The sequence below is a fragment of the Brachyhypopomus gauderio genome, chromosome 1 (assembly GCF_052324685.1).
Source record: "Brachyhypopomus gauderio isolate BG-103 chromosome 1, BGAUD_0.2, whole genome shotgun sequence".
Taxonomy (NCBI): domain Eukaryota; kingdom Metazoa; phylum Chordata; class Actinopteri; order Gymnotiformes; family Hypopomidae; genus Brachyhypopomus; species Brachyhypopomus gauderio.
In genome coordinates this window covers 17,456,397-17,481,532 of record NC_135211.1, presented here as the reverse complement: position 1 = coordinate 17,481,532, position 25,136 = coordinate 17,456,397, and the positions used below count along the sequence as shown (strand labels likewise).

The 25,136-nt window shown below is 44.1% G+C and overlaps 1 protein-coding gene and 1 long non-coding RNA gene across 12 annotated transcripts in view; one reads left to right on the top strand and one right to left on the bottom strand.

The window, feature by feature from the left end:
* The window catches only part of chd9 (chromodomain helicase DNA binding protein 9), a 71,309-nt gene that overhangs the window by 4,723 nt on the left and 41,450 nt on the right, over nucleotides 1–25,136 (top strand). For 9 of the 11 annotated variants that reach the window (XM_076999896.1, XM_076999913.1, XM_076999938.1 and 6 more), the window contains 2 exons: nucleotides 1,978–3,665; nucleotides 22,330–22,703. In XM_076999896.1, coding sequence (XP_076856011.1) covers nucleotides 2,115–3,665; nucleotides 22,330–22,703 — 1,925 coding nt within the window. In that variant the 5' untranslated portion in view covers nucleotides 1,978–2,114. Of the gene's footprint in view, nucleotides 1–1,977; nucleotides 3,666–10,696; nucleotides 10,746–19,673; nucleotides 19,880–22,329; nucleotides 22,704–25,136 lie in introns of those variants that run through there. The other 2 variants (XM_076999976.1, XM_076999966.1) reach the window with 2 other exon arrangements.
* On the bottom strand, nucleotides 18,625–20,133 carry LOC143510534 (uncharacterized). The gene is made up of 2 exons (XR_013130019.1): nucleotides 19,955–20,133; nucleotides 18,625–19,674 (listed from the first exon to the last, which is right to left on the bottom strand). It is a non-coding gene; the product is annotated as an uncharacterized LOC143510534 (long non-coding RNA).

The window sequence follows — 25,136 nt, the reverse complement described above, 5'->3', positions numbered from 1 at the left end:
TGCCATTTTTTCTTGAACCCGGTTGTTTGATCAGGTAATGTGATTGTAGTATGTACGCCTACAAGAGTATGGAATTGGCTTCATTCGTAGTGGTTTTGATGGGATTATTTAAGACTTATTTTCCATTGTGAAATGGTGCATTGTGCAGAAAGGACCCACTGTAGGTTGCCTTTGGCTGTACTAGTAAATAGTGTTAAGATGAAAAGGAAAATGAATTTAGTGTTAAGGCTTTTCAGTACTTTTGTGAGTGTGTGCGTATGTGCGTGTGTTTGTGTGTGTTTGTGCGTGTGTGTGTGTGTGTGTCTATGTGAGTGTGGTGAGTCAGCAGGTCGTGACTGACCTCCTCTATAGACCGTGTTGGTCAGGACAACCTGTTTGTCTGTTGCTGCTCATGTGTATGTCTGTGTCTGAAAGAGAACTGCTTTCTTCTAAAGTAAGATGCATTGATTTAGCCAAAAACATGAATGAATAACTATGAAACATAGTAGTTTTTAAAAGAAAAGCCTGATTTTCCTTTTAATACCTGACAGACTATTTTATATCCATAAATATGCAGGTGAGGATATTTATAATGTGTAATAACTAGTGGTGGGCCGTTAACGGCGTTCGTTAATTTGATAATCTTATCGGGCGATATAAAAATTATCGCCGTTAATCTATTCTTAAAGTTAGGTTGGGAATTGGGTCAAAATGGGTAAGCAAACTATGATGACTTTCAACTTGATAGTTTAGCTCGGCTGTATTCCTAACCAAATTGCACAGTAGGGGCGAGAACGAGTTTTCAAACCTGTGAATTACAAATCGTACGTGTGTTTACATGGATACAGCCACAAAGTCGCCAGGTTTGCTTCATGGAAAATTCATTTTTAGGAGCGTAAAGTGTTACCGGAGCGGAGCTCGGAGCGGTCATTTTCTGCATGGTCCTAGCACTAGATTCGTCGCTATTTAAATATTTCTTTTTAACTGTTAAAACTACAGAGGACCAAAACCGGCTTTTGAAAAAGTCCCCCCCAAATTACATCCGTGAGGTTAAATGTACTAAATGTTGGCTTACATTTCAAATATTATGTTTAGCTGAATAAACATGTTATCAACCCCCTTTAATGTACAGTATGTAGGCTTACAAATTCACGTTTAACTGAATAAACCGTTGAACACGAGTAGCCTACATTTTATTGAGCATATTTTTTTTCTTCAAGTATCAAAGTAGAACAGCTTCCTCAAGCAGTCATTGATGCATTTTTGAAACAGGAGATGAGCCCCTGGTCTAATGCACCCTAGAAAACCTATATCAAAACTGACTTTTAGTCATTACTTGGGTAGCACGCATATGAGCCATTTTAATATAGATTAATCTAGATTAATTTCAAGATTTCAGTGAGATTAATCTAGATTAAAAAAATTTATCTATGCCCACCCCTAGTAATAACATATTCATAAACTATATTGGATATTTATAATCTCTAATTCCATATTCATTAACTATATTCTAAGGGACTAAAAAGTTCTAGTAGAAGTTATGTTTTCTCATAGCCCTAAATTGGATTTAAAGTATGAACATCAGCCATTTCAAATATTTTTTGGTTTGTCTTAAACACAGACTCATCTACTGTTTTGATTGTGTGCTTGATCTAAGTGTGATACAAGTAATGTTCATAAATGGGGATTATATAAATATATTTTATTTCTGGTGCAGGGTAATACTGACTCAAAAGTTAGCTTTTGCAGAACTTTCCCAAGAGCTAGGCTAATTCCTGTGTTGTGGGAAAGCCATGTTGAGTTAGGCTACTTCTAGTAGCACTAGCACAATACGTTTTATATTTCTCATGCATACATGTGCACTGGCTTACTCTAAACCGAAGCCTAATTTCTAGGCCTAATTTTAACATCACAATTTATTCTGTAATTTAAAAAGAGGCTGAAAGCTTTAAAAAAATTTGCTTAATGCTGTTTTTTGTCTCTTTGAACTCTCTGCAGACACTCTGTAATGGAGACATGGAGGCTGCACAATCCTTGACACCCTACAGAAGCACATTCCACCTGGCTCTCCTGTTATATGGATTCTGCTATAGAGAAGCAGCACTCTATGCAATGAGTCTGTGACAGATGTCATAATGGACTTTTTTGGTGACTCAAACCTTTTTGAGGGCTTGGCTGAGGATTTGACTCAAGACTGCTTCAGCTCTGAGCCTGTTTCCTTGGCAGATGAGCTTGACCTAGGCTCAGGGTTTGATCCTCTTCAGATAAATCCAGTGGCTCCTGAGAAGCACCCTGGAATGGTGGCGAGTTCTGTACCCTCGGCCAGCCAGCATGGGGTACACTACAGTCAGCAGATTGGTCAGTTTGAAGGAATGAAGGCTCAGACCTCCATGGCACAGTCTTTCTCAAGCCCAGTGGGCAGTAACAATGTCGGAGGGCCTTTCCTGAACCAGCCGCCCCATTTTCAAGAACCGTCGCTGAATCAGACGTCTCAGACCAATGGACTATATTCCAGTAACAGCCCAAGCCCAATATGGGGGGAGCAGAGAGCTAACGCCTACCACCACCAGCAGCTCCACCATCAACACCAACCACTGCAGCAGCACCTTAAACAGCAGATGCATCCACCTCAATTTCAGCAGCAGCTTCCCCACTGTCAGGCGCAGCAACACCAGTACAGCCAGCAGCATTCGCATCTCCAGCAGAGGCAGCCGATTCTCACAAGGCATCAGCTGCCAGTCCGGCAACAGATGCCCCTTCAGCAACTGCACCAGCACAACAAGGCCTATCAGGAACATCCCAGCTTCTACTACCAAGGCAGCGTGGAATCTCACCAAGGCCATCATGGCTCAATGAACTCGGGGGGAAGCCCCCTTTATTCCGGCGGTGACCAGGGTTCTCACCCACAGTCTGCACAGTACATGGACGTCCCGATGATTCCTGCAGCATCTCAGCAACAAAGTAGGTACCGGCTGACCCAAGGAGTTCAAGGATTCCCTGGTGTCCCTGAGGCAGAGGACAGTAACCTTGGGTTCCATGTTCAGTCTTCCCCTGGAGCCTACACACTGCCTTCCTGTTCAGCCAGTCTTGCATCTTCCTACCCTTCCTCTCAGTACTCCTTCCCTGGTCAGCCTCCTGCTGTGGTAAACGCATCCCAGCCCATAGCTGCACAACGGGTAACTCATGTCACCTTGACAACAACCACGGCCACCATGCCGTCTGCTTCCAACCTCATCGGTCGCGAGTCCGGCTGTCCGTTCTTGGCAGATCCAGTATTGGAGCAGCAGCAAAGGACTCGGAACCAGGAATCTAGTCCATGGAAGCCAGCTCAAGATGCGTACGGTACCTCTGACATGTTCTCAGAAGGCCTGGACTCTTTCGCTACTGCAAACGGCCACTTCTCGCAAACAGATGAAAGTTGCGCCAACCAGAGTGTGAATAGTAGTGGGTTTCAGGGCCTTGCCGAGGCGTTGTTGGATCATCAGCATGGAGGGATTGAGGGGATTGGAGATGGGTCTGTCCTTCTGGGAGATGAGCTGTTGCCCCAGCTTGAAGCTTTTGTTCAGGAAGAGACCTCCAGGAGATCCTGGACCAACACAAGACAAGTTGAAGAACCAAACGAGGAAGATGAGAAAAGAGAAGACATGGCTTATGAAGATTCACTGTCTTTGTGTTATGAGTCACAGGTAAGTGATCAGAAGTGTAGTGCTTGCATAATTATCATGTATCTGTCTAACTGTATCTGTCTACGAGAGAACCAAAAGGCAGGGTTTAGAGTGGGTCAAGGATCTTAATGTTGGCCAGGAAACGGTTATGAGCATTGTCAAAATAATTTCAGCAGAACCAGGCTGTCATGTTGTATTGCTCAAGGTGTTTGCTGATTTTCACTATGGAGAGTTTAAAATTCATTTTACAAAAATAGAATAAATATTGGAGAAGTTGAGAGGAGCGCAGACATACTGTCAAGAAGGTAGACGCCAGCCTTCTGTATAATAATTAACTTCCTCAAAGAAGACGAGAACAAGTCTGACTGAAATGCCCCGTCGTGGGGGGTGGAGGTGGCAGCTAACCCAGGCAGGCAGTCGGACAGGTACAGACAGTTAGAGACAGACACCCTGAGAAAGAGGAAGGGAAATCGAGACGAAGATACCATTAAATCATAATGGTTGAGCGTTTCCTCCCTGGTGGGCTGCAAACGTGTGGCAGCTGATTAGGAGGGCAGCACTGTGCTGGGAGGTGGGAAGGGTGTGTGTGGGGGGGGGGGGGGGGGGGTTGCCATTGCTAAGCATGCTTAAGTCCATAATGAGTGGAGGGCTGGGGTGGCTACGGGGTAACCACAACGTGTGCTCTGTCTGGCTGGAGTGTGGGGGTGGCGTGTTTGCATTTGTGTCCTTGCGTTTTGGGTTGAATGTTTGTTCGTGTTTGCAGGTTGGGGGCTGGGGGAGGGGGGTGGTTTGAGATGAGGAATGAGTGAGTAGGGGGTGGGGGTGTCCGTGGCGACAGAGAAAGGCATGGTGGAAAAATGCTGTTGGCCAGCCCTGCTGGAGGCAATGCTTACTTCTGGTATCAGAAGAGTGTCTCTCTCTGTCTCCACCTCCTTTCCTCTATCACAATCTCGCTCTCTTTCTCTTTCTCTTGCTCTGTATTGCTCTGTCTGTCTGTTTCTCTCTCTCTCTCTCTCTCTCTCTCTCTCTCTCTCTGATGACGTAACTGCCACAGTCTTTCCCCACAGCCGGCTGACACAGGGAACTGGGCTCAGCTGCCTCTCACACATGCAATGCTTGCCAGTTTTAGCACACACACACACGCACACGCATGCTCAGTGCTCTCCGTCTGCCAGTGCACACATAAACTGGCACGCACTCGCACGCACACACCTAATTCTTACAGTCTACCAGATGCACACACACACACACACACACACACACACACACACACACACACACACACACACACACAAGCTGATATCCATACACACCTAGGTAGGTGTTTGCTTTTTGTCAGACTACCACCCTCATTGTTTCACCATATTGTATCCTTTCTGGTTTTTTGGCAAAAACACAATTCCCCAAATGTTTTACAGCAGTTAATAGACATACAGTAAGCAGTATATGCACATAGATGTCCACTGATAGACAGACAGGAGTCTCTCTGAGCTAATTTGTCTGTCCTCACAAATCTTTAATTAAAGCCTAGGCAGGAAATCATCAATGTACAGATTGTGTGATGTCCTGGAGAGAGAGGGAGAGAGATAGAGAGAGAGAGAGCTAGAGAAAGAGGAAGACACACACACACACACACACACACACATACACACACACACACAACGGGAGGGAGAGAGGGAACATGAAGGTTAGACAGGGTCCATTCATGTGCAGTGGGCTATAGAGGTCCAACAGATGCACCATGGGATGCAGTCACTCCCATGCATGGATCAGGGGAGGCGGGCCGGGAGGGGCACTCGGACACACCCGGACTCTCTTCCTGCTACATTAGTTACTAATGAAGACTATGAGGCCTAAACCTCCAAGATCTGCATTAGTGTGTTTTCAGCACAAGCCATTGGACCAATGCTAACTGGAATTTGAATGTACCGATGCCAGAACTATGATTTTAAATGAATGCTTAACTCACCTAATTGAATGATCATCTTCGGTGTGGCAAGGTCTAGTTTGCAAATGCTGCCATGAAGTTTAGTATTTTTTGCATTATCATTGATCTCATGCCTGGTTATTAGGCTAATAGTTTATATTGTATTCATAATAGTGCAATACATATATATTAATATAATTAATATATTAGTTAAATTAGTTAAGATCTACTGCTAATAAAAAGGCGTTCCATGCAATATCAAGCAGTGGTCTATAGTGAATCATGCAATCAATATCAAGTATAAATCAATGAAGTATAAATAATGAGTAATAGGTTGCCTAATGATTGTAAATGTGGGTGGACCTAGAGTTATTTCCTAGTCATATATAATGGCTCCTCGTGTGGCCAAGTTATGTAATAGCATGAGTGACATTAATAACAACGTTAAGAGGCACAGATGAAATTCCCAACCCCAGCCCTGGGTCACAATGTAAAGCATCAACCCCAGAAACTACAATATGTTACCTAGAGTTTCATCTTTCTGGAACGTTCCCCTCAATCTCCCTTTGTTGCTTTAAGTTGGTTGATATTTTTATGCTTAAAAATGCTGTGTGTTACACTTATAACAGGACAGCAGCTATTTAACATGGATTTCCATAACGATATATGAAAATAATTGCTTTGTTTAAAAAAAAACCAAACCAAATCTCACTTGAACTGTAAGCTGAGGAAAGCAATACCGTTTGGGGTCTCAGGCCCCCAATAAAGTTTAACTGCATGTAAACATTCTTTAGACTAAACGTTAAGAGGATCAAACATCAAAACCGTCAAAACAAGAGTTTATTGATGGCTATAAGTACCTGGTGACGTATGGATTGACATCTGGATCACTAACCTCTCTATGATTTTTTACTCACAAAAACAGCTCAGCAAACAAGCAAAAAGAAAACACACTCTGTTTTTTTATCCATTTTGTCTAAGCAAAGAAAACATAATCTCCAGTAGTGGAGCAGCCCCCTGAGTTTCATCTTGTTTCGTTCACTGACGTTTTGCCGATTGTCATTTGTACTTCATACTTCACTGTCTGGTGTCAACACGGCTTTCGTAGTGCTGATGTCATTGTCTAAACTATATACACTGATCTCATCTACTTTTGTTGTGTCTGTCCTCTCATAATTTGAGGTGCTTAAGGAACAACCCAGTTTTATGGTTAACATGCTATTGTAGCTTGTTGCACCATTTAAAACTAGTTAATTCGTCTGAATCACTGGCCAGCCTGCTGGTGGCATCAGTGAAGTGTTCTGCTCCTGCTCTGCTTCAGTCTTCTCCTGGACTGGTGTGCATGCGTCATTTTCAGCTCTTGCAGAGGTAGTGTTGTACTCTATAAGGTTATGCAGCTTATGAAGGTTGGCTTCCACATTACATGTATGGATATTATATTTGACTTTTTCAGATTTTAAGGTGGACCACGCATAATTTTGGTAAGGTGGAATAGGATGATGAAACCTTGATAATATTTCTGTGCTCATGGAGTCTTCTTTGAGCAGTACGTGGTGTGGAAGAAGATTTAAGGATGTGTCATAGATAAAATAAAGAGATTAAGGAAAATGTAAAAAACTATGATTTGTACCCAAAATCTCATATTACATAGAAATTACTGAGACTTAAATAGCCATAGCAATAAATAGCCCATTATTATTATGTTCTTTATTTAATAGATGGTCATCCAATTCCAGTTTCCCATATGTCCATTCAGAACATGTAGCCTAATTCAAATAATCAATCTCTCCATACAGCATCTTCCAAAAACACTGTTTGATTATCCAGGTGCTTCTTGACTAATGTGATATGAGTATTTATGTGCTCCTTCGTAAATGTATGTAAATTAGTATTTATGCTCTTTGCAGTAAGTCTGAGGTGAATATTTATGCTGTTCTTGGTTAATGTGAGATGAGAATTTATGATGTTCTTGGTAAATATAAGGTGAGTATTTATGATGTTCTTCATATATGTAAGGCGAGTATTTATGATGTTCTTTGTAATTGTACCGTGAGTATTTATGATGTTCTCCGTAAATGTATGGTGAGTATTTATGTTCTTTGTAAATGTAAGGTGAGTATTTATGATTTTCTTCATATATGTAAGATGAGTTTTTATGATGTTCTTCGTAAATGTAAGGTATTTATGATGTTCTGGGTTAATGCTGCTTTCTGTGTTGCTGGTCCAAATTTTATTCTTGTTCTAATCATGGTGTTAGCTGATTTTAACGGCGGCAGAAGTCTGCAGTTCTCTGGGAGGGTTGTTTATTTATATATTTATTTTTGATCCTTTGTGACTTGCTGGATGAATGCACAGCAATTCTGGTTCTCCCTGTGGTTAACTGGGGGCCCAGAAGCTTCCACATGATCTTTGAACCCTTTGCAGACTGGTAGATATCAGTGGCTGGATTTCATGTACATCCTTTGGCCAAGCACACTGTGTGTATTGAAGCTTTGTGTTTATAACTTTGCTCTGATGGTAAAAGTCAAGATGAGGGAGGTTTAAACAAGCCTGTGGATGCATTTGCCTGCGATCCTGGAAAGATCCAGTTTAAACTGGGATAAAATTGGGAAAGAATGAAGACTTTCTCACTGTTTAGTTGATTGTGATCAACCTCAGTGGGTTTAGATGCAGTACCGACCATATCAGAGACACATACCTGTACCCACACAATCCCACCATGTTAATGCTCATACAAAATTAGAAAAATTGGGTTTCTGATAACTAATCATTTTTGTCATTGAAGTTGGGAAGTTCTCAATGTTCCTACATTGAGCAAACTTTGTCGTCTTTGGTGGTTGTGCTGGACTAATTTTATTCCTTGAATCTTTATTCTCGGGATAGTGCAGGGTTCCCCATTTAAACCTTTTTCTGTGAAGCAGATTCAGTGATTGGTTAGCTCTGAGTGAAACGGATCAGATGTGTCCGGTTGGAAATAAGACAGATCACCTGGTCACGATATGTATTAAAGGGACCAGGGGGGCCAGCTGGAGGGTTCTGTGTTAGGCTGCCCCCCCCCCCTCCCCCAGTGAAGGGAAAGAGTCACTCATCACATTACACTCATCGCTCCTCCATTCACGTCCCATATTTTACACACTATGAAGATTTATATGTCAACCCTTTCACTTTTCCCTTGCACTGGTGCAGTGGTGCATTTCATCCACCCATTTTAAAATAAACACATATATCCAAGTGGTCACATACATTCATATGTTATATCATATCATATTATATATATGCCTCTCTCTCCCACCTGTCAAGGGTTGGGATATATTAGGCACCAAGAGAACAGTCAGTTCTTGAGGCATGTCTTGGGCAAGTGTAAGGATCTGAGTGACTTTGACGAAAGCCAAACTGATGGCTAGAAGACTGTGTCAGAGCAACTGCATAACAGCAGGTCCTGTGCTGTGGTTCAGTTCCTGGTGTGCAGTGGTTAGTACCCACCAAAGGTTGTCCAGGGAAGGACAGCTGGTGAACTGGCGACAGGGTCTCACAGGCTCATGGGTCTGCATGGGGAGTGAAGGCTAGTCTGTCTAGTTTTATAGAAGAGTTGCTGTGATATATATTACTGAAACGTCCATGCTGTCTGTGACAGGTGTCAGAACACGTGGTAAACGGCAGCTTGCTGCACTTGGGGCTGAGTAGTTACATACCGGTCTGAGTGTCCATGCTGACCTCTGACCCCTGCAGAAAACATCTCTAGTCGGCATATGAGCATCAGAACCGGACAATGCCAAAGCCAGGTGTGTGTGTGTGACTTAAGTGGGGAATAGATGGCCCCAGGATGCACTGGGAGAAGAAGGCAACCAGTGTGATGCTTAACTGGGAAATGCTCAGTACTGGCATTCGTGTGTGTCACTTTTATATGTACCGCCTACTTAAACACTGTTAGAATGAATAGAAATACTTTTCCCTAAGGGCAGTGGCCTCATTCAGCAGGTAATGTGCCCCGCAACACTGCAAAAAGTGTTCAGGAATTATGTGAGGAACATGGTAAAAAGATTAAGATGTTGACTTGGCCTTGAAATCTCTGACATCTCAATCCAATCGAGCATCTGTGGGATGTGCTGGAAAAATAAGTCCGATTCACTGAGGCGCCACCTCACAACTTACAGGACTTAAAGGATGTGCTGTTAACGTACTGGTGCCAGATACCACAGGACACCTTCAGAGGTCTTGTGGAGTCTACACCTCAAGGGCCTGGTTATGGTAGATGGTGTGTGTGTGTGTGTGTGTGTGTGTGTGTGTGTGTGTGTGTGTGTGTGTGTGTGTGTGTGATGCAGGTGCCTCATTTATGCTTCAGCGATTTTAGCCTGAGTGTTTTTCCCTTTACTCCCCCTTAACATCTGTATGTTGTGAAGGATGACTTGAGTTTGTGCGCATGTGTTTGTGTGAGTGTGTGTGGGTGTGTGTGGTCATGCGTGTGGTATCAACTGTTCTGGGTGTTTATGTGGTTGTTATTTTTTTGTGTGCAGTTGTGTGTGTTTACTGTGACCTCTTTACCCTTGGTGTTTGTGCATTTGTTTACTTGCTGGTATGTAGTTGTGTGTGTGTGTGTGTGTGTGTGTGTGTGTGTGTGTGTCTGTGTCTGTGTCTGTGTGTGTCTGTGTGTCTGTGTGTGTGTGTGTGCTTGCGTGCGTGGGGCTAAAGGCCTCAGTTGAATTGCTGGCTTTGTTGCTTCCTGACCCTGCCACTTTGAGGTTTATATAACTCACTCAGCCTGCCAGGCAGAGTCTTACTGTAACCTGACACCCTGTCGCTCACAAACCCGTCCTGCTCTGAGAGAGAGAGAGAGAGAGAGAGAGAGAGAGAGAGAGAGAGAGAGAGAGAGAGAGAGAGAGAGAGAGACGGACACAGACTGTTACATAGTTAAAGAACAAACCCCTGGTCTGAGATCAGTACTCGGCTGCTCACTGTCTGCACTGTGTTCAGGAATGGTGGGAGGTGCAAACAGGGTTAAAGGGTAGCAGGAAGTACAATATAAAAGTGCGTATTGAGGGCCGGAAGGGGAGGAGTGTGTGTGTGTGTGTCTGGGGAAGGTGGGGGGTGAGAGGGAGGGTAAGAGGGAGGGGCGAGTTGACTTGGCTTTGGACTGCTGTAGAGCATGTGGGAACTCAGCCAGACCAAACCACACAGTAGGTTCTGAATCAAACATCGCCTCTTTTCTCATTCTTCTCACTTTATGTGTGTGGGGGAGGGGTCTCATTTTGGTTCCATTGAGGGTCAATTGTTTTATTTATTTTTATACTTTTCTTTTAGGAGTGTGTGTGTGTGTGTGTGTGTGTGTGTGTGTGTGTGTGTGTGTGTGTGTGTGTGTGTGTGTGTGTGTGTGCCGGCCGGTTTCACAGCGCTTATGGTGGGAGGGGGGGATGGTTGCGTGGGTGGAATGTTGGGCGTTTTGGGCGATGACACAACTTGACCTCTTTCCGTTTCAGTCAGGTTAACCCTTCACACACCGGATCAAAAATACATGCAGCATGTCAGCAGTTCAGTATTGTCTGTCTGGGTGAAAAAACTCCAGTTAGTTGACTTTGACATACTCCATTTGTTCATGGAGAGGTGGGAACAAACCAGTTGGCTTAATTATTTTACTCATAATTACTTTTATGTCTGTGTTCAAATCTGTAGGGTGTAGTTCTGTGTATGTGTTTATTTTTCTTTGTCTTTGCCCTTGGAGAGATGTTTCTAAATGTCGAGTGTGAGCGCAGGTCATTGATTGGTTGAGACGAGGTCATTGATTGGTTGAGAGCAGGTCACTGATTGGTCACGAGTTCACAGCTTCTCAGGTAGCATCCAAATGTCAAAGGACTTGTCCGTTGCCATGGCAGCATGGTCATGGTTCTGGATTTTGTTTATAGAAAGAAAAAAGAGGGGATTCACAGTCTTATTCCCCCGATTTCAACAGCAAGTTGTTATATCGTCACCTACTCCACTAAAAGTACTACAGGGTAGTACATACTACAGGGTAGTACATTACTGCCCCACCGATTCAGACTGCTTGTTGTACCCGTTCTTCCAGTATCTTCCATTATGCTGAGTGTGTTGTGTTAATGTTTTACTTATATGAAGCCGAAAAGAAGAAAATGGAGGTTGGGACATTTATAAATGATTTTGGAAACAATGTTAGATTAATGTCTTAAGGGTTAGTTATTTCCCCATGTGTGTGTGACTGCGGCCTTAAGTAGCTCTTTTGTGAATGACGCCCATTAATGAAATCACAAAAGCTATTTTTTAAACTGTCTATATCTGCATACATTAAAATGTGATATATTTTTCTTTTAAGTCAAATTAAAACACCAAATTGCTTTAGCCAATTAATTTTAATTCTTTTCAGCTTTACATTTTTATAATTTAACATAACAACCCGATAGTGGGTTAAAAAGGTTCTTGTAAGGTCATCTCATCAGGGCTACAATTTACAACAGATTTGAATGCATTAATAGTTGTTTACTGACTAAACACACTCAACTAAGTAAATGCAAACAAATAAAACATCTTAATAATTCAAGAATATTTATGAGGCTCTTCAGTTTTCCCAATGCAAGCAGCTGCACACTTGCACTGGAAATGATCCCAGCATGCAATGTGTCCATACATTTTCAAACATCTCATAATGCAACCACAAGCCATCTTCAATTATATTCATTTTTTTCTAGTTTTGTTGTTGTTTGCAGTTTAGTCCACATCAGGGATATTCACAGATTAGCCAATGATTTTTGTTACCAGAGTACTGTGGCAGATCACCACTTAGCTTAGTCACTTGTTAACCTAGCTAGTCACTGCTTTATTTTCTTGATCTTAGTACTATGAGCTAGGGCTGAACGATTTTGGAAAATAATCTAATTGCAATTTTTTATCTATAAATTGCGATTGCGATTTAAAATCGCGATTTTTTCCCCATTGTTCCACTTCAGGAAACTCTGTTTCGGCATTTTTTATACAGCTCAGATACAGGGTTGCGGGAGGGGGGGGTGTAAACAGAGGCGGTCTTTGCATAGAGGCGTTGCTAGGCAATTGCCTTGGGCCCCTCCCACTGTAGGGCCCCCTTGTCTAGCTAAAGCCAGGTTCACACTACACGACTTTTCAGTCATCAGGTTTTTGTGCCGTTCGCACTACACGACTGGTTGTGCTGTAATCGCAAGTCTTTCAGTTGTTGTGGCTTTCACACTACATGACTGATCGGTGACGTGGGCTCACGAATTAAACAACTGGGGAATCGCCGACTCATCTGGCTGCCGTCCAAAAACACGAGAACACGAAAATGAAACACTCGCGAGAACCAGCAACACCACGAAGAAAATAAAAACAACGTACATGTACTCCACATTTTCGTTATTATTATTTTTTTTTACCGTTTAACCACCCCATAGTCCCAAATTGCCAGAATTATTTCATCTCTCCGTTGCAGTGAACATAGATATAGTCAATCGCACTATTTCTCCAGTGCTGTCACAATAACTTAAACACAGTCTTGTAGTAAAGTTGTATGAAGCTAGACGCTGCTGTTGACTCACAGTCGCCGACTGGGCTAGAGATGAAACATGCTAGATATTAAACATGCTAGATATCTGCCGGTCGTCTGCGATGAGTTGGCGGCCACTCGGCGAGCGTCTTTCAGCAGTTCACACTACACGACTGAGCGAGCGCCGAATGATCCCCGATTTGCGTCCGACCACAGTTTCTGTCGGCGATCTACAAAAACAGTCGGCGACTGAAAAACCATCCTAAAATCTTGTAGTGTGAACCTGAACTTATTTCTCGCATATTAATGTTGATGGGCCCCCTAGCAAAATTCGCCTTGAGCCTCCAAATTGCTAAGTCCGCCACTGGGTGTAAAATGGACTAAATTTAAGTATTATTATTATATCGTGATCGATCGATCGCCTGTGGTTGGCGCCAGAGCGAACTACTAATTTTTTAGTCTAAGACGCTCAATGCGTGAGAGTTGGCAGCCCTGCAGGTATAGCAACATGGCTAAAATATGTGCGTGAGGGCGTTTGGTAGCGCATATCCAGTGTGTTTAACAAAGCCATGAAGCCGGGCTTGTTCACTATATTAACGGGCATCATGTCTTTCACTATGAACTCCGTTACTGCCCGAGTTATTTCAGCGTGCCGCTTCGAATTACATCCATAAGGAGTTACACTTTCAAACGGTTCGGTCAGTGAACCCTCGGTGCTGGACCGCGGTCAAGCTATTCGCGCTTTCGCGATTCATCCGTGCTTTAAATCTTATTGCGCCTATATGCGTGATTTTACGGTATTTCGCTGCTCACCGCATACTAAAGCTGTATAAGCGCAGAGAAACACTTTGGCGTATTTGAAGATGCAGCACTGGTCGTTGGCATTTTAGCCTTACAAATATCATACGAGGCTTTGTGGTGTTTTTTTAATGCTGAAGGTTTGTAGTGTTACCTCGCGTCGTAGCAACAGTAGCAAGGCATGTTTTGCAGGGTACCTGACGTTGAGCAGCATCTTTTTAAAAGCCAAAGTAATTTCACACAACTTATGTGCTGCCCCTCTTTGGTATTAGACGTTCAGTTGTGTCAGCTTCTGTCGAGCCTGAAGCCATTGTGCAACAAGTTAAAGTGCGCTGTGTTAACTTCACTTCTCCAACTCCCTGCCTCCTGCTCGGGTTTGCTCCGTTCGTCCTCGGCTCGGCTCGCTCCCAAGTCACGTGACCAGTTTAAATCGCAGCCTGTGCGATTAGACAATCGCGTTTTAAAAAATCGCGAAATTATCGCAAATGCAATTAATCGTTCAGCCCTACTATGAGCTAGTCCTACCTAGGCAGTGAGGAGCAGGGCATATCATTACACGTAGAGCCCCTTAGATGTGTTGGAGGAGTGAAGTAGCACTCCCTCACCTCTAGAGGAAGTCTTACGTTTCAGCTCATGACCGTGTGCCTCTCACATGTGCAGCACTGCAGGAGAAACTGAAACTTTCACTACAGTTAATTTATTTGTTTGAAGGGCACAAGTCAATTTTGAAAACACAAACATTTCTCTGCTTGACAATAGACGTGGAAGGTGGTTTTGTCACCGCTGCATAGCCGTTGATTGACCTCAGACATTTGCATAGCACGAGTGTAGTTCAGAATCTCCTCTCATACACGTGAGATGGTGGGGTGGAATCTGTGTGTGTGTGTGTGTGTGTGTGTGTGTGTGTGTGTGTGTCTACACGCATGTGGTGTGTCTACACTTATCCCACGGGCACCTGTCTGCTCTCTGCAGGAAGTAGAAATTGGAACAGAAAGATGCAGAGTGTGTGTGTGTGTGTGTGTGTGTGTGTGTGTGTGTGTGTGTGTGTGTGTGTGTGTGTGTGTGTGTGTGTGTGTGTGTGTAACTCTGTCACTGTTCTCTTTTGCTCCAGATTAATAGCAGCACTGTACATGTTTCATTAATACTACCTGTTGCATTTTATCTTGCTAGTGCTTTCCCTGTTCTCTCTCTCTCTCTCTCTCTCTCTCTCTGACTGGTGCACTCTAGCAGAGGTGCAGGCCTCTCGTTCATGCGCTGCTGTTCTGTGGGTAATGATCCATCCCCCAATGCTGGAACAGTGAGCGGTGTGATTGGAGAGCTGCTCTTCAACTTACATTACTAAATGATGGCATGCAGTTGTTTGCATCATAAGGGACATGGCTACTATGAACACTGTGAATGAATAGATAAATAAATTAGTGAATGGATATAAAAAAATAAATAGATGAATGAGTGAATATTAAAATATAAAAGTTCTTTGATTCGAATTACTACAAGAAGCTTAATCAATTAAAACAGCCTTGAATAATATATACAGTGCAAAGTGACATCTTAATACTGGTTACCACTTCACCTGGATGGCCTTGTAGCTGCACTTCTCTGGTCCAGACACCTTTGAGATCTTCTCTCCACCACTCTGTCTCTCTCCGGTTGGCACTTTAAATGTCTATCTTCTGGTATCTCACTCAGTAATGTTCTTAGTAGCATTATTTGAATAGTGTCTCCTGTTCCTACTTTGCCAGAAAGCAAAATGCATGTGATCAAGTCTGTGTCAGGCTCCTATGGTGTGATTGACTCACAGATGACATGTTGACTTCTGAACCTCTGAAACTTACATTTGTCATTGTCATTTCAGTCTGTCTCTCTGGAATCCTTCGAGGTCTTTAAAAGACAAGCTTTTTTATTTTTAACAGATATATTTATAAGTGATTTACTAGAAACCTTCAACCAAATTAACATTATTCCAACAAGTGCCATCAAACATCAAAACAGCTCAACATCAAGAAAAATTCCTTTCGTTTAAGTAACCTTAAATCTATGAGATACCCTGGTTAATTAAGGCCGGACATGAATTTCTAATTATGAGGCAGAGAAAGCATTAGCTTAGCAACTCTAGCCATGGAAGGAAATCTTTATAGGCTGATTACTATAAATATCCCCTACAGTGAGGCTTGGATATGGGGCCATTTTAGAAGTTTGTGCAGCCTGTCAAGATCACAGTACAGGGAAGCAGACAGCTAGTCTGTTCAGCCTGTCTGTAATTTGGTCTGCTGAGAGCGATTGTATAAAATGGTATCTGACACATTTTGGCAAATAAACTTTATTTATTTATATTTAACTTACTCAAGGCTCATATTCCCTTCAGTGTACATCCCAAAGACTGCTTTGGAGTGGACTACAATTCTCCACTCAATTTTTTTTTAAGCTGCACTCAGAACCCCTCAGTAATTTGCTGTTGCCTCTGAAAGAAATTATTTCTACTCTTTAAACACAGTAATGCTGAAAAGGTGCAAGCTTTCTGAACCCCACCGTTAAGACTACAATTGACTCATATATATTAATACGACACAATTTTAAGCAGTGTTTTGAGTATGTGTAGAATGTGTAGTGATTTGTTTCAGAGCACGCACAGTCGACACTAAACACAGTATGTGGAGTGAACAGTGTCCTCTAGACGGTGTGACTGTAGGTCACAAACACTGCTGGCTGTGTGTTGGAGTGTGCGTGTGTGCGGGACAGGGATTTGCTAGCACCTCCTCCACCCTGGAAAGGGTCATCACTAGCTGCTGCCGTGTTACTGGGACCAGGAAACACTGCTACACATCTTGTCCTCTTTAATTAATCAGTTTGCCCTCATCTCTTTCTCTCTCTCACTCCTATTCTTTTTCCTCTCTCTCTCTTCAGTCTAACTCCACATTACCCTGCTGTTCCAGTCTTAATTATGGACCCTAATCTTTCTCCTGCAGGCCCTGACAGTGTAATCTATATTCAGTTAACTAGCACACCGGCACAGCCTCTGTTAATGGTACTGTGAGAGAAAAGCCTTCTGTTCCTGGATGTTGTGTGTGGCTGGTACCTCAAACTTAAATTACCCAGTCACTGGCATGCTGGCAGAATATAAGATATGGTTTGGTCAACCTGCTCATAAATTAAACATGTTACTTATGTAGGGAAACGTTTTGCAATACCAGTTAGAACCGTGCAGAAATATTATGGACTGTTGTGAAACTTAAATAATATTTAATAGTTTTTTGTTTTGTTTTGGGGTTTTTTGTGTGTAACCCCATAATTGGTGGGCCATTTTGACCATTTTATTTCGTCTTTAGATGAGTAATAAATCGAATTAATCAGAAATAATTTCTTCATCGGTTTCCTCGACTACAAATGGTTTTCATGTTTTCGTCAAAAGTAGAAACTGAGGTAAAAACGTCTCTGCGTTTAACGGTTTAACGGCGTTTAACGTTCTCTGTTCTTACGCAGCGTAACACCAGCGCCGTGGTTAGATAATGTAGTTTGAGTCTGACACCTGTGCCCTCCCCCCTCGAGCCGAACTCCATACCCCCTCCCCCCTTTGAGCCGAACTCCATTACCCCCCTCGAGCCGAACTCCATACCCCCTCCCCCCTCCCCCCTTTGAGCCGAACTCCATTACCCCCCTCGAGCCGAACTCCTCCTCCCCTCGAGCCGAACTCCTCCCCGTAGCAGAGCGTTGCTATTTCACCTCATTTGCATATTAACTGTTTGGTTGCCATGGAAGTGGTGCCATTTGAGCCATGTGACTGCGCGAGCATGTGTCTGTATCTCCCCCTCTCTCCCTCACAGAACATTACAGCCCGTCACTGCTCTATCCACCTGTTTATAACCCTAAGACCCCTTTATGGCGTTTTTGTATGTTTGTTTGTTTCTTTTTGTTCTTTCCTTGTTTTTTTCCTGATTTCTTTTCCTTCCGCTGGTCTCTCTGTTGTAAGTGAACTATGAAGTTTGTTGTGCACATACAGACAGCTATATTTTTATTGACATGCATTTCATAGATACAGCCGTTAATGTAATTAAAATTAAACCATTTTCATGGTCATTTAAAATGCTGTGCTCATAACTGTGTGTGTACACATACAAAATCAGTAATTTTATATTTTAATCGTATTTATCAGTTTTTTCCCCTCCCCTGTTACTTTCTTTCTCTCCATGTATAGTCCAAACTCCAAGGCCTTGACTGACACACACTCTCTCTCTCTCTCTCTCACACACACACACACACGCACACACTACTACCCTCTCCCTGTTGTGTTGCTGTTAAGAGTTTATCTTGCCCTTTCTCAATACAGGGCAGATGGGTGTCTTGTTCTTTCTCTCTGTCCTGGCCCCTGATGTATCCTGGTGTAGAGGGCAAACAAGACCTTCCCTGTTGCACTTTAAACTCTCTGGAAACACCACACCATCATGGTTTACTCAAATATGACTGCATTTAGTACAGTACATTTTTATTGGAAAAGAGCCAGTAAGCTCAACCATGTACAGTTCTGTTTATTACTCTCACTAGGACATGACTCACCTGCATATGGGTGACCTTCCTGGTTTCCCAATGGAGTGGCTGATTTTATAGCAGTGAGACAACTTGTTGAGACACTAGATACTCCGGGAAGTGGAGGCTACTCAAGGTCCTTATGCTATTTTAGCTGCTTGTTGTAGTGATATGCATTCAGACCTAGAGCTGGTGTAGAGACCTCTGTGTGGGTCTGTTATGCTATGTAAATGCAAGGATAACGTGCATTTACTAATTACTCCCAAGCCCGTGTGAGAGAATTAAAATTGCCATGATCCAATTATTTTTTTTTCTATGTGCATATGGCTTGTAACCCTTCCCTGCCCATCTTTCATCTTAGCCAGGTGCATTTATTCTCCTTCAAATCTGGAACTGGCATCCCTTTGCTGTTGTGTATCCATGTTATCAAACACAAATGAGATGGTTTCATGACACGTTTATTTTATTTGGATGTCTTTACAAAACTCAAACATTGCGTTATTCTACTGGCAAAAATAATTGTTCAAGGTGTGCATGGTACAAATTCATGCGTGCAGTAAACGTTAGGTTATGTATGTGCATGTGGGTGCTGAAATCCAGAATTTTGGGGGTTAAGTTGTGAAAGTTAATGTAATAACTACTAGCCCCCTCTGCTGGCCTGCCCGCTTACAAAGAGCTAAAGAGAGGGTGAGTGAGCGAGCGAGGGAGAGAGAGAAAAACGAGTCCGGATTTTAACGACATCTCTAATATTCATGCTGATGCATTTTGATGCTTTGTGCTTTCATTTTGCTCTGCTTTGCCCGCGACTCTCGCTCGCTGCACACACCCCAGCTGGAGAGAGGGGAGGGGAACGAGGGAAAAGGAAGAAAAAAAAAACAAGTGGAAAAAGGAAAAGCAATCTACGAACCGTACAGTCGAGCTAGTACAAAACCTTTCTGTGTACAAAGGAGGAGTAGCAATCCTACCTTCGTCCGAGATGTAAGAGGAGGAAGAGTAATAACTACAAGTGTGCGTGTGTGAGAGAGAGGATCGTGAAAAGGAAAACGAGGAAAGAGATCGCAGTAGTTGCCGGACGGACGGAGTGAATCGAGGGGGAAAGGAGCGAGGGAGGTACCGGGATAGACCGAACCGAGCCTGGAACAGCAGAATGAGAGGATCCCGGACGAGCGCCACTGCTTTATTCGTCTCTTCCTCGTTTCCTCGTTTCCCCGTCCCAGCGAAGTGCAGCTCCATGAAGCCCGGGCAGGGGAGGAGGTGAACCGCCTGCTCGAGCCACAGACCTGCTGGGGGAGGGAGAGCGAGCACGAGAGAGAGAGAGAGAGGGGGGAGGAGGAGGAGGAGGAGGGAGTGTGGAGGGGGAGAGAGCGTGAGGGAGAGAAAAAAAACCCGGCGAAAGGGCAAGGCTTTTGTTAGGCGACTGGAGAGAGGGAAGCGGGGGGAAAGAAAAGGAACAAAAACATGTCTACGGTGAAGAGGCCGAGAGGAAGGGTGAGTGTGTGTCTGTGGTGGTGGAGGAGGAGGGTGGAGGGAGGGACAGGCAGGAACTGAACAGCTACGACTCACGCTGCAGCCTATACAATCGCCGCCATCTTGCGCTAAGTGTTCCTGTGTTTCTGGTGTCGGCGGTTAGCATAGCGCGCGCGGCGCTAACGTCACAGGCCTCGCGCTGGCCCGCTGCGCTCGCGACACGAGGTGGCTTTCGTCTCCCTCCCCCGCTGCCTCCGCGCGCTCTCCTGCGCTTGTCGTTCTCTTGCCTTTCCATTCCAGCTTTTATTCTCTCCCTCCCCCCATCTCTCTCTCTCTCTCTCTCTCTCTCTCTCTCTCTCTCTCTCTCTCTCTCCGATGTGGTGCAGTACTGAATGTGTTGAGTTGTGTGACTGCGTGCGCGAGGCAGGAGTGTATCATTCATTCGAGGGTCCAGCGAGGTCTCCTAGTAGTGATGTGTGTGTCTGTGCGTGTGTTATCTATAGAGGTTTTCACGAGAGGCAGAGAAACGGGGAGAGATTGAAATCACTGCAGTGCTGGCAGCCTGTAATTTTAGTTATTTATAGATGTATTACACAGCTGCAGTGCTTTTACTTTGGTGCATCTCTCCCTCTCTCTCTCTCTCTCTAAATCTCATTCTCTCTTAATTTTCCCTGTCCCTCCCTCCCTCTGTTCTTCCTCCCTCATTCTGTAGCTTTTCATTTTGTTTTTTTTTTCCCTTCATTTCTCCTGATTTTCCCCTCACGCCTCAAATGGATTAGCAAGAATATTCCAGCAGATGAGGGCAGTCATATGAATTCTCCTTCTCCCTCTTGTGAACTGTTGTGCAGTGCGTGTTTATCCTCCAGATGAATTACTGTTTATTTCCCCTCCCCCTTCTTTTGTTTCACTGCTTCCAGATAATTCCCTTTATTTAGCACACAGGAAAGTGCATATCAAGTCCAGCAATGTGCTCAAACTGGGATCCATGTGTATAGGTGGTGTGTGGGTCTCTTTTTCTCTCTCTCTCTGGGTGTGTGTGTAATGAAATAACGGCATTCATGTATAATTCACGTTATGATGGTGTGGCAGGCTGGGGCATGCTGACGACTGTATTATTCATGCAGGATTGGCCGACAGGCTGTCCGTCCGTCTGTCTGTCTGTTTGGCTCTCGCATTCTCTCCCTCTTCCTCCCATTTGTATTTCTGTATCTTGGTTTTCTTTTGAAACCCAATAGTCCTAAAGGATGCACCTACTTAAAAAACATCTATCAGCATTATTTGAATGGAAGGAAATTAGGGCGAGTTTATGTGGGGTTTGAGGTGAAGGCTACGTCAGTGACCCTGTTTGAACTTTTTGTAAGTAGTTCACTTGTTCAGTGAACTACCTGAAATCTGCCCAGAACTGGAAATTAACCTTTGAGTGGGTGACTGATGGTGTGTTCTCTTTGACAGTTTTAAACTGCAGTGGTAGCTTTGTGTGTGTGTGTGTGTGTGTGTGTGTGTGTGTGTGTGTGTGTGTGTGTGTGTGTGTGTGTGTGTGTGTGTGTGTGTGTGTGTGTGTGTGTGTGTGTTTCACGCGTGCATGCGCCTGAGTGCTCATGTGCGTATTTTCCATATAATGGCCTCGTTCTCCATAAACGGTCTCTGTCACTGTGAGTGAAAGATGATCTTGGTCAGAAGTGAGGATGCTTCAGCGCAAACATGGGGGATTTCCCACGGTTTTACCTGTAGTGTTACCCTCACATCTGTTCTCCGTGCTGTCAAAATGAGAAAAGCTTCAACCAAGTCAAACTGAGAGTGTGCTTCATCATGGGCTTCAGATGTGCGTGCGAGACAGACAGGCCCAGAGTGCTTCAACCAGCTTGATTCTCAAATAGCTGGATGCTCTAAAACTGCCCTCTTGGGCTGAATGTAGATTTGTGTACAGGTTATGCAGGGTTGAGCACAGGCACAATTCCCTGTTGATTTGATCACATAAACCTGAAGGCAAGACGCCCATGTTCCAGCTATAAAAATGACCTCACTCTCGTTTAGAAGAAATTGAATTCATAGTATTATAGTAGCTCCATGCTTAAGGGATGTTTAATTGACACTCACTTTTTCTGAGGTGCTACATTTAGTAATTAGCTTATCTATATCAAAACCTGCTCTGAAATTATGGAAACATGAGTATAATTATCCATTTTGGTCTCTTAACTACCTTAGTGAGAAGACATTAGGTTAAGGCTGGGGATTTTAGTCATCATGGTGAGGACATTGTGTTCTTCAAGGCCTGTTCGCTGTAGGAGGGAAAGAGTGTAAACATTTGAGTCATGAGCCCAGTAAACAAAGACGTGTTTGTGGCAGCTATAGTATAGGCATGTATGATGTTACTAAACTGATCTATCACGGGGAGAAAAGCGTTCTTTGGTAAATGTTAGTATTAAGAGATGGCACTAAGTCTGTCTCTCTTCCTGTCTGCCTCTTTCCAGCCTCCCAAGAACAGTAATGGTCCAAGCAGTCAGGCTCGATTGCTCAGCCCGCCGATGAAGAGCGGCTCCTCATCCTCTTCGTCCTCGCACTCCTCGGCATCAGAGAGGCGCGCCCACAAGCGGCAGCAGCAGATGGAGGTATCCGCCCTGGAGGACAAGCAGCAGAAAGCCAACCGCATCATTTCGGAGGCCATTGCCAAGGCACGCGAGCGCGGCGAGAAGAACATCCCGAGGGTCATGACCCCCGAGAGCTTTCCCAGCTCTTCCCAGCTGCACGCTCACCGCTCCTCCACCAGGCCAAGGGCCCGGGACAAGGGTTGTAAGAAGGCCCGGATCGTCACCTCCTCCAAGCCCAAGCAGAAGACCAAGATCGGGTAAGGGATGCTTCGTCTGCTCCCGCTGAGCACTCAAACACTTCTTGGACCCCGAAACACTTCCTGGTTAGTTCAGAGAGCCATTCTTGACTCCGGCTGACCTTAAGCCAATGGTTCCCAAAGTGGGGGGTATTGCAGGGGGGGCGCGGAGGTTGTTGGAAGTAAAACATGCGCACGTCGGTGGTGTACTGTTCGAAATCGCTAACTACTGGCGATCGACTGCTATCGCAGACTGCTACCCCCCCCCCCCCCCCCCCCCCCCCCCCCCCCCCGCATATTGGGCGCATGGGGGGGCACCAAATTATTCTCATCTACTAAAGGGGGGCACGACAGAAAAAGTTTGGGAACCACTGCCTTAAGCGGACTTTGCTTGCGTGTTATTTGGTGGGTATATGATATTTGAATTCAGCTAGCTAGGTTTTTGCAAGTCTGTGTTAACAAAGAAAGACCACCCGTGGTCCAGCCAGAGACCTGCACTGGTGGTGGTGTTTTTGTTTGGTTCGGTTCAGTGATCCATGTTTGCTTATGGTTGGCAGGTTTCTTATTAGAAGTTGCAAGCCTGCTTAAAAGGTGTTCTTCCGCCACCGAAATGGCAGGAGTAAAGTTCAGTTCTATTTACTGCTTGGTAACCAGTGCATGGCAGGCCTTTATAAGAGAGAGAACGAGAGAGCAAGAGAACAAAAGGTGTGGGAAGAGAGTGGGCAGACCTGGTCTAGAGGTTGAAAACACTGTGGCTTTGCTATTTTTATTCCAGATTTAGTTATATTCTCAAGGGGATATTTGTAGAACTGTTTCGAACTTGAATCATGATGACTAGAATAATCCGTATTCGACTTCAAAGGCAATCTAAAGAAGGGGATAATTCTGCAAAATGAATATCAGACTACACAGGTGCCTCGACTTCGTCATCACTGTCTACACAGATGATCTTCTTTCAGCTTTTCTGCATGGCTCATATATCGTCCACCGTCATAGAATAGGTTCGGTGGCAGAGCCACACCGGAACGTGCCCGTGGCTACATGCAGAAGTGTCCTGGGGCAGCATTTCCTGATGGTGGATCAGCCTTGCCCTTTTAGCCTGATCATTGCACTCGGTGTTGAAAACAGGGGAAACCTGATCCCAGATCAGGACTTCCGTGCTGACGTCATTTGCTAGCACAGACTCGGGTCGTCCGAGATCCACCCTCTCGGCTGAATAAGGAGAAATGAAACCTTTGTTCGTAGCTAACAGGAACGGTAGACACAATGCGAGACTGCTGGCATGCCACGCCGATCTCGCACCGCACCGTTAATGATTTTTGAGGCACGTGTGTGCAGAAAATGGTGTGCTCTTTCAACCAACGTGTTTCTGCCCTTTTTTGTTTGTTTGTTTGTTTGTTTTTCCCTCGCTGTTCTGTCATCAGTGCGGCAGCTCAAGGGTGGTGCTGTTCTTTGTGAAGGGTGGTGTGTGGACTCTAGAATTCACTCCCCTTAAAACAGCAGTTGGGCTGCGGACTTGCAAGGAGCGCTCAGACGCTGGCGGAGACACGTGGCTAGACGGAGCAGAAGGATTTCGGAGGGACATCGGTGTATCAGCAGAGGGGCTTTTGTGTATTTACGCTTGTGGCAGTTTTTCAGATTGTCTTGCGTCATGACTCAAATGAGCAGATTTTCCCCGTGATGACGTGACATGCTGACACAAGAAGAAAATTAAAAACTAAATCCACTCCTCATTCCTAATGGACGATAAATAAATCATCTTCCCAGTGTTTCTTCTTCACATTATGAAGCAGCTCTTGTACTGACACTTATTCTTATACTGACACTTAGTGGCCTGGCTGTTTCTGTACAAAATCTATTTTAAACATGGCCGCCTCCACGTGGGAGACCTGATCTATGGAGCAAAAACTGGTTCACTTGAAGACCACAGAGCAATTTGATCTAATGTGAGCTGCAGTTTATAGAAAAAGAAAATGCATAAAAAATAATATATCTTAAATATTGCTTGTTGTAATACTCTGTTGGGTTGAATTAGTTTAACTGTCGTTGCTACAGTAACGGATATAGCTTTAGTTTGTTTCTGGAGGAGTCACATTTCTCAAGCTGTGCTACACATTTGAATCCAGATCCATCTGACAACAGCTGTGTTTCCTGAGTCCATCGGTGACTCTGGAGTCTCGTCATGTCTGACTGCACCAGTTTGCCAGATTTCCTGGTCCCAAGCAGCTGATGACATTATAAATATCAGTGTTCAGTAAAAACACTTGTTCCAGCACTATTATTTTTCATTAATATTTCTATTGGTTTTGTGCAGCCATTAGTCTAGAGCTAAATCTAGTCTGTATGTCCTGAATGAGCACGGAATGAGTTTGTAATCAGCGATGCTGCTGGCCCTCATACAGTGAGTGGACGATTGTCAGGAGCCAAATCTCTAAACTCTTGCATCATTAAACC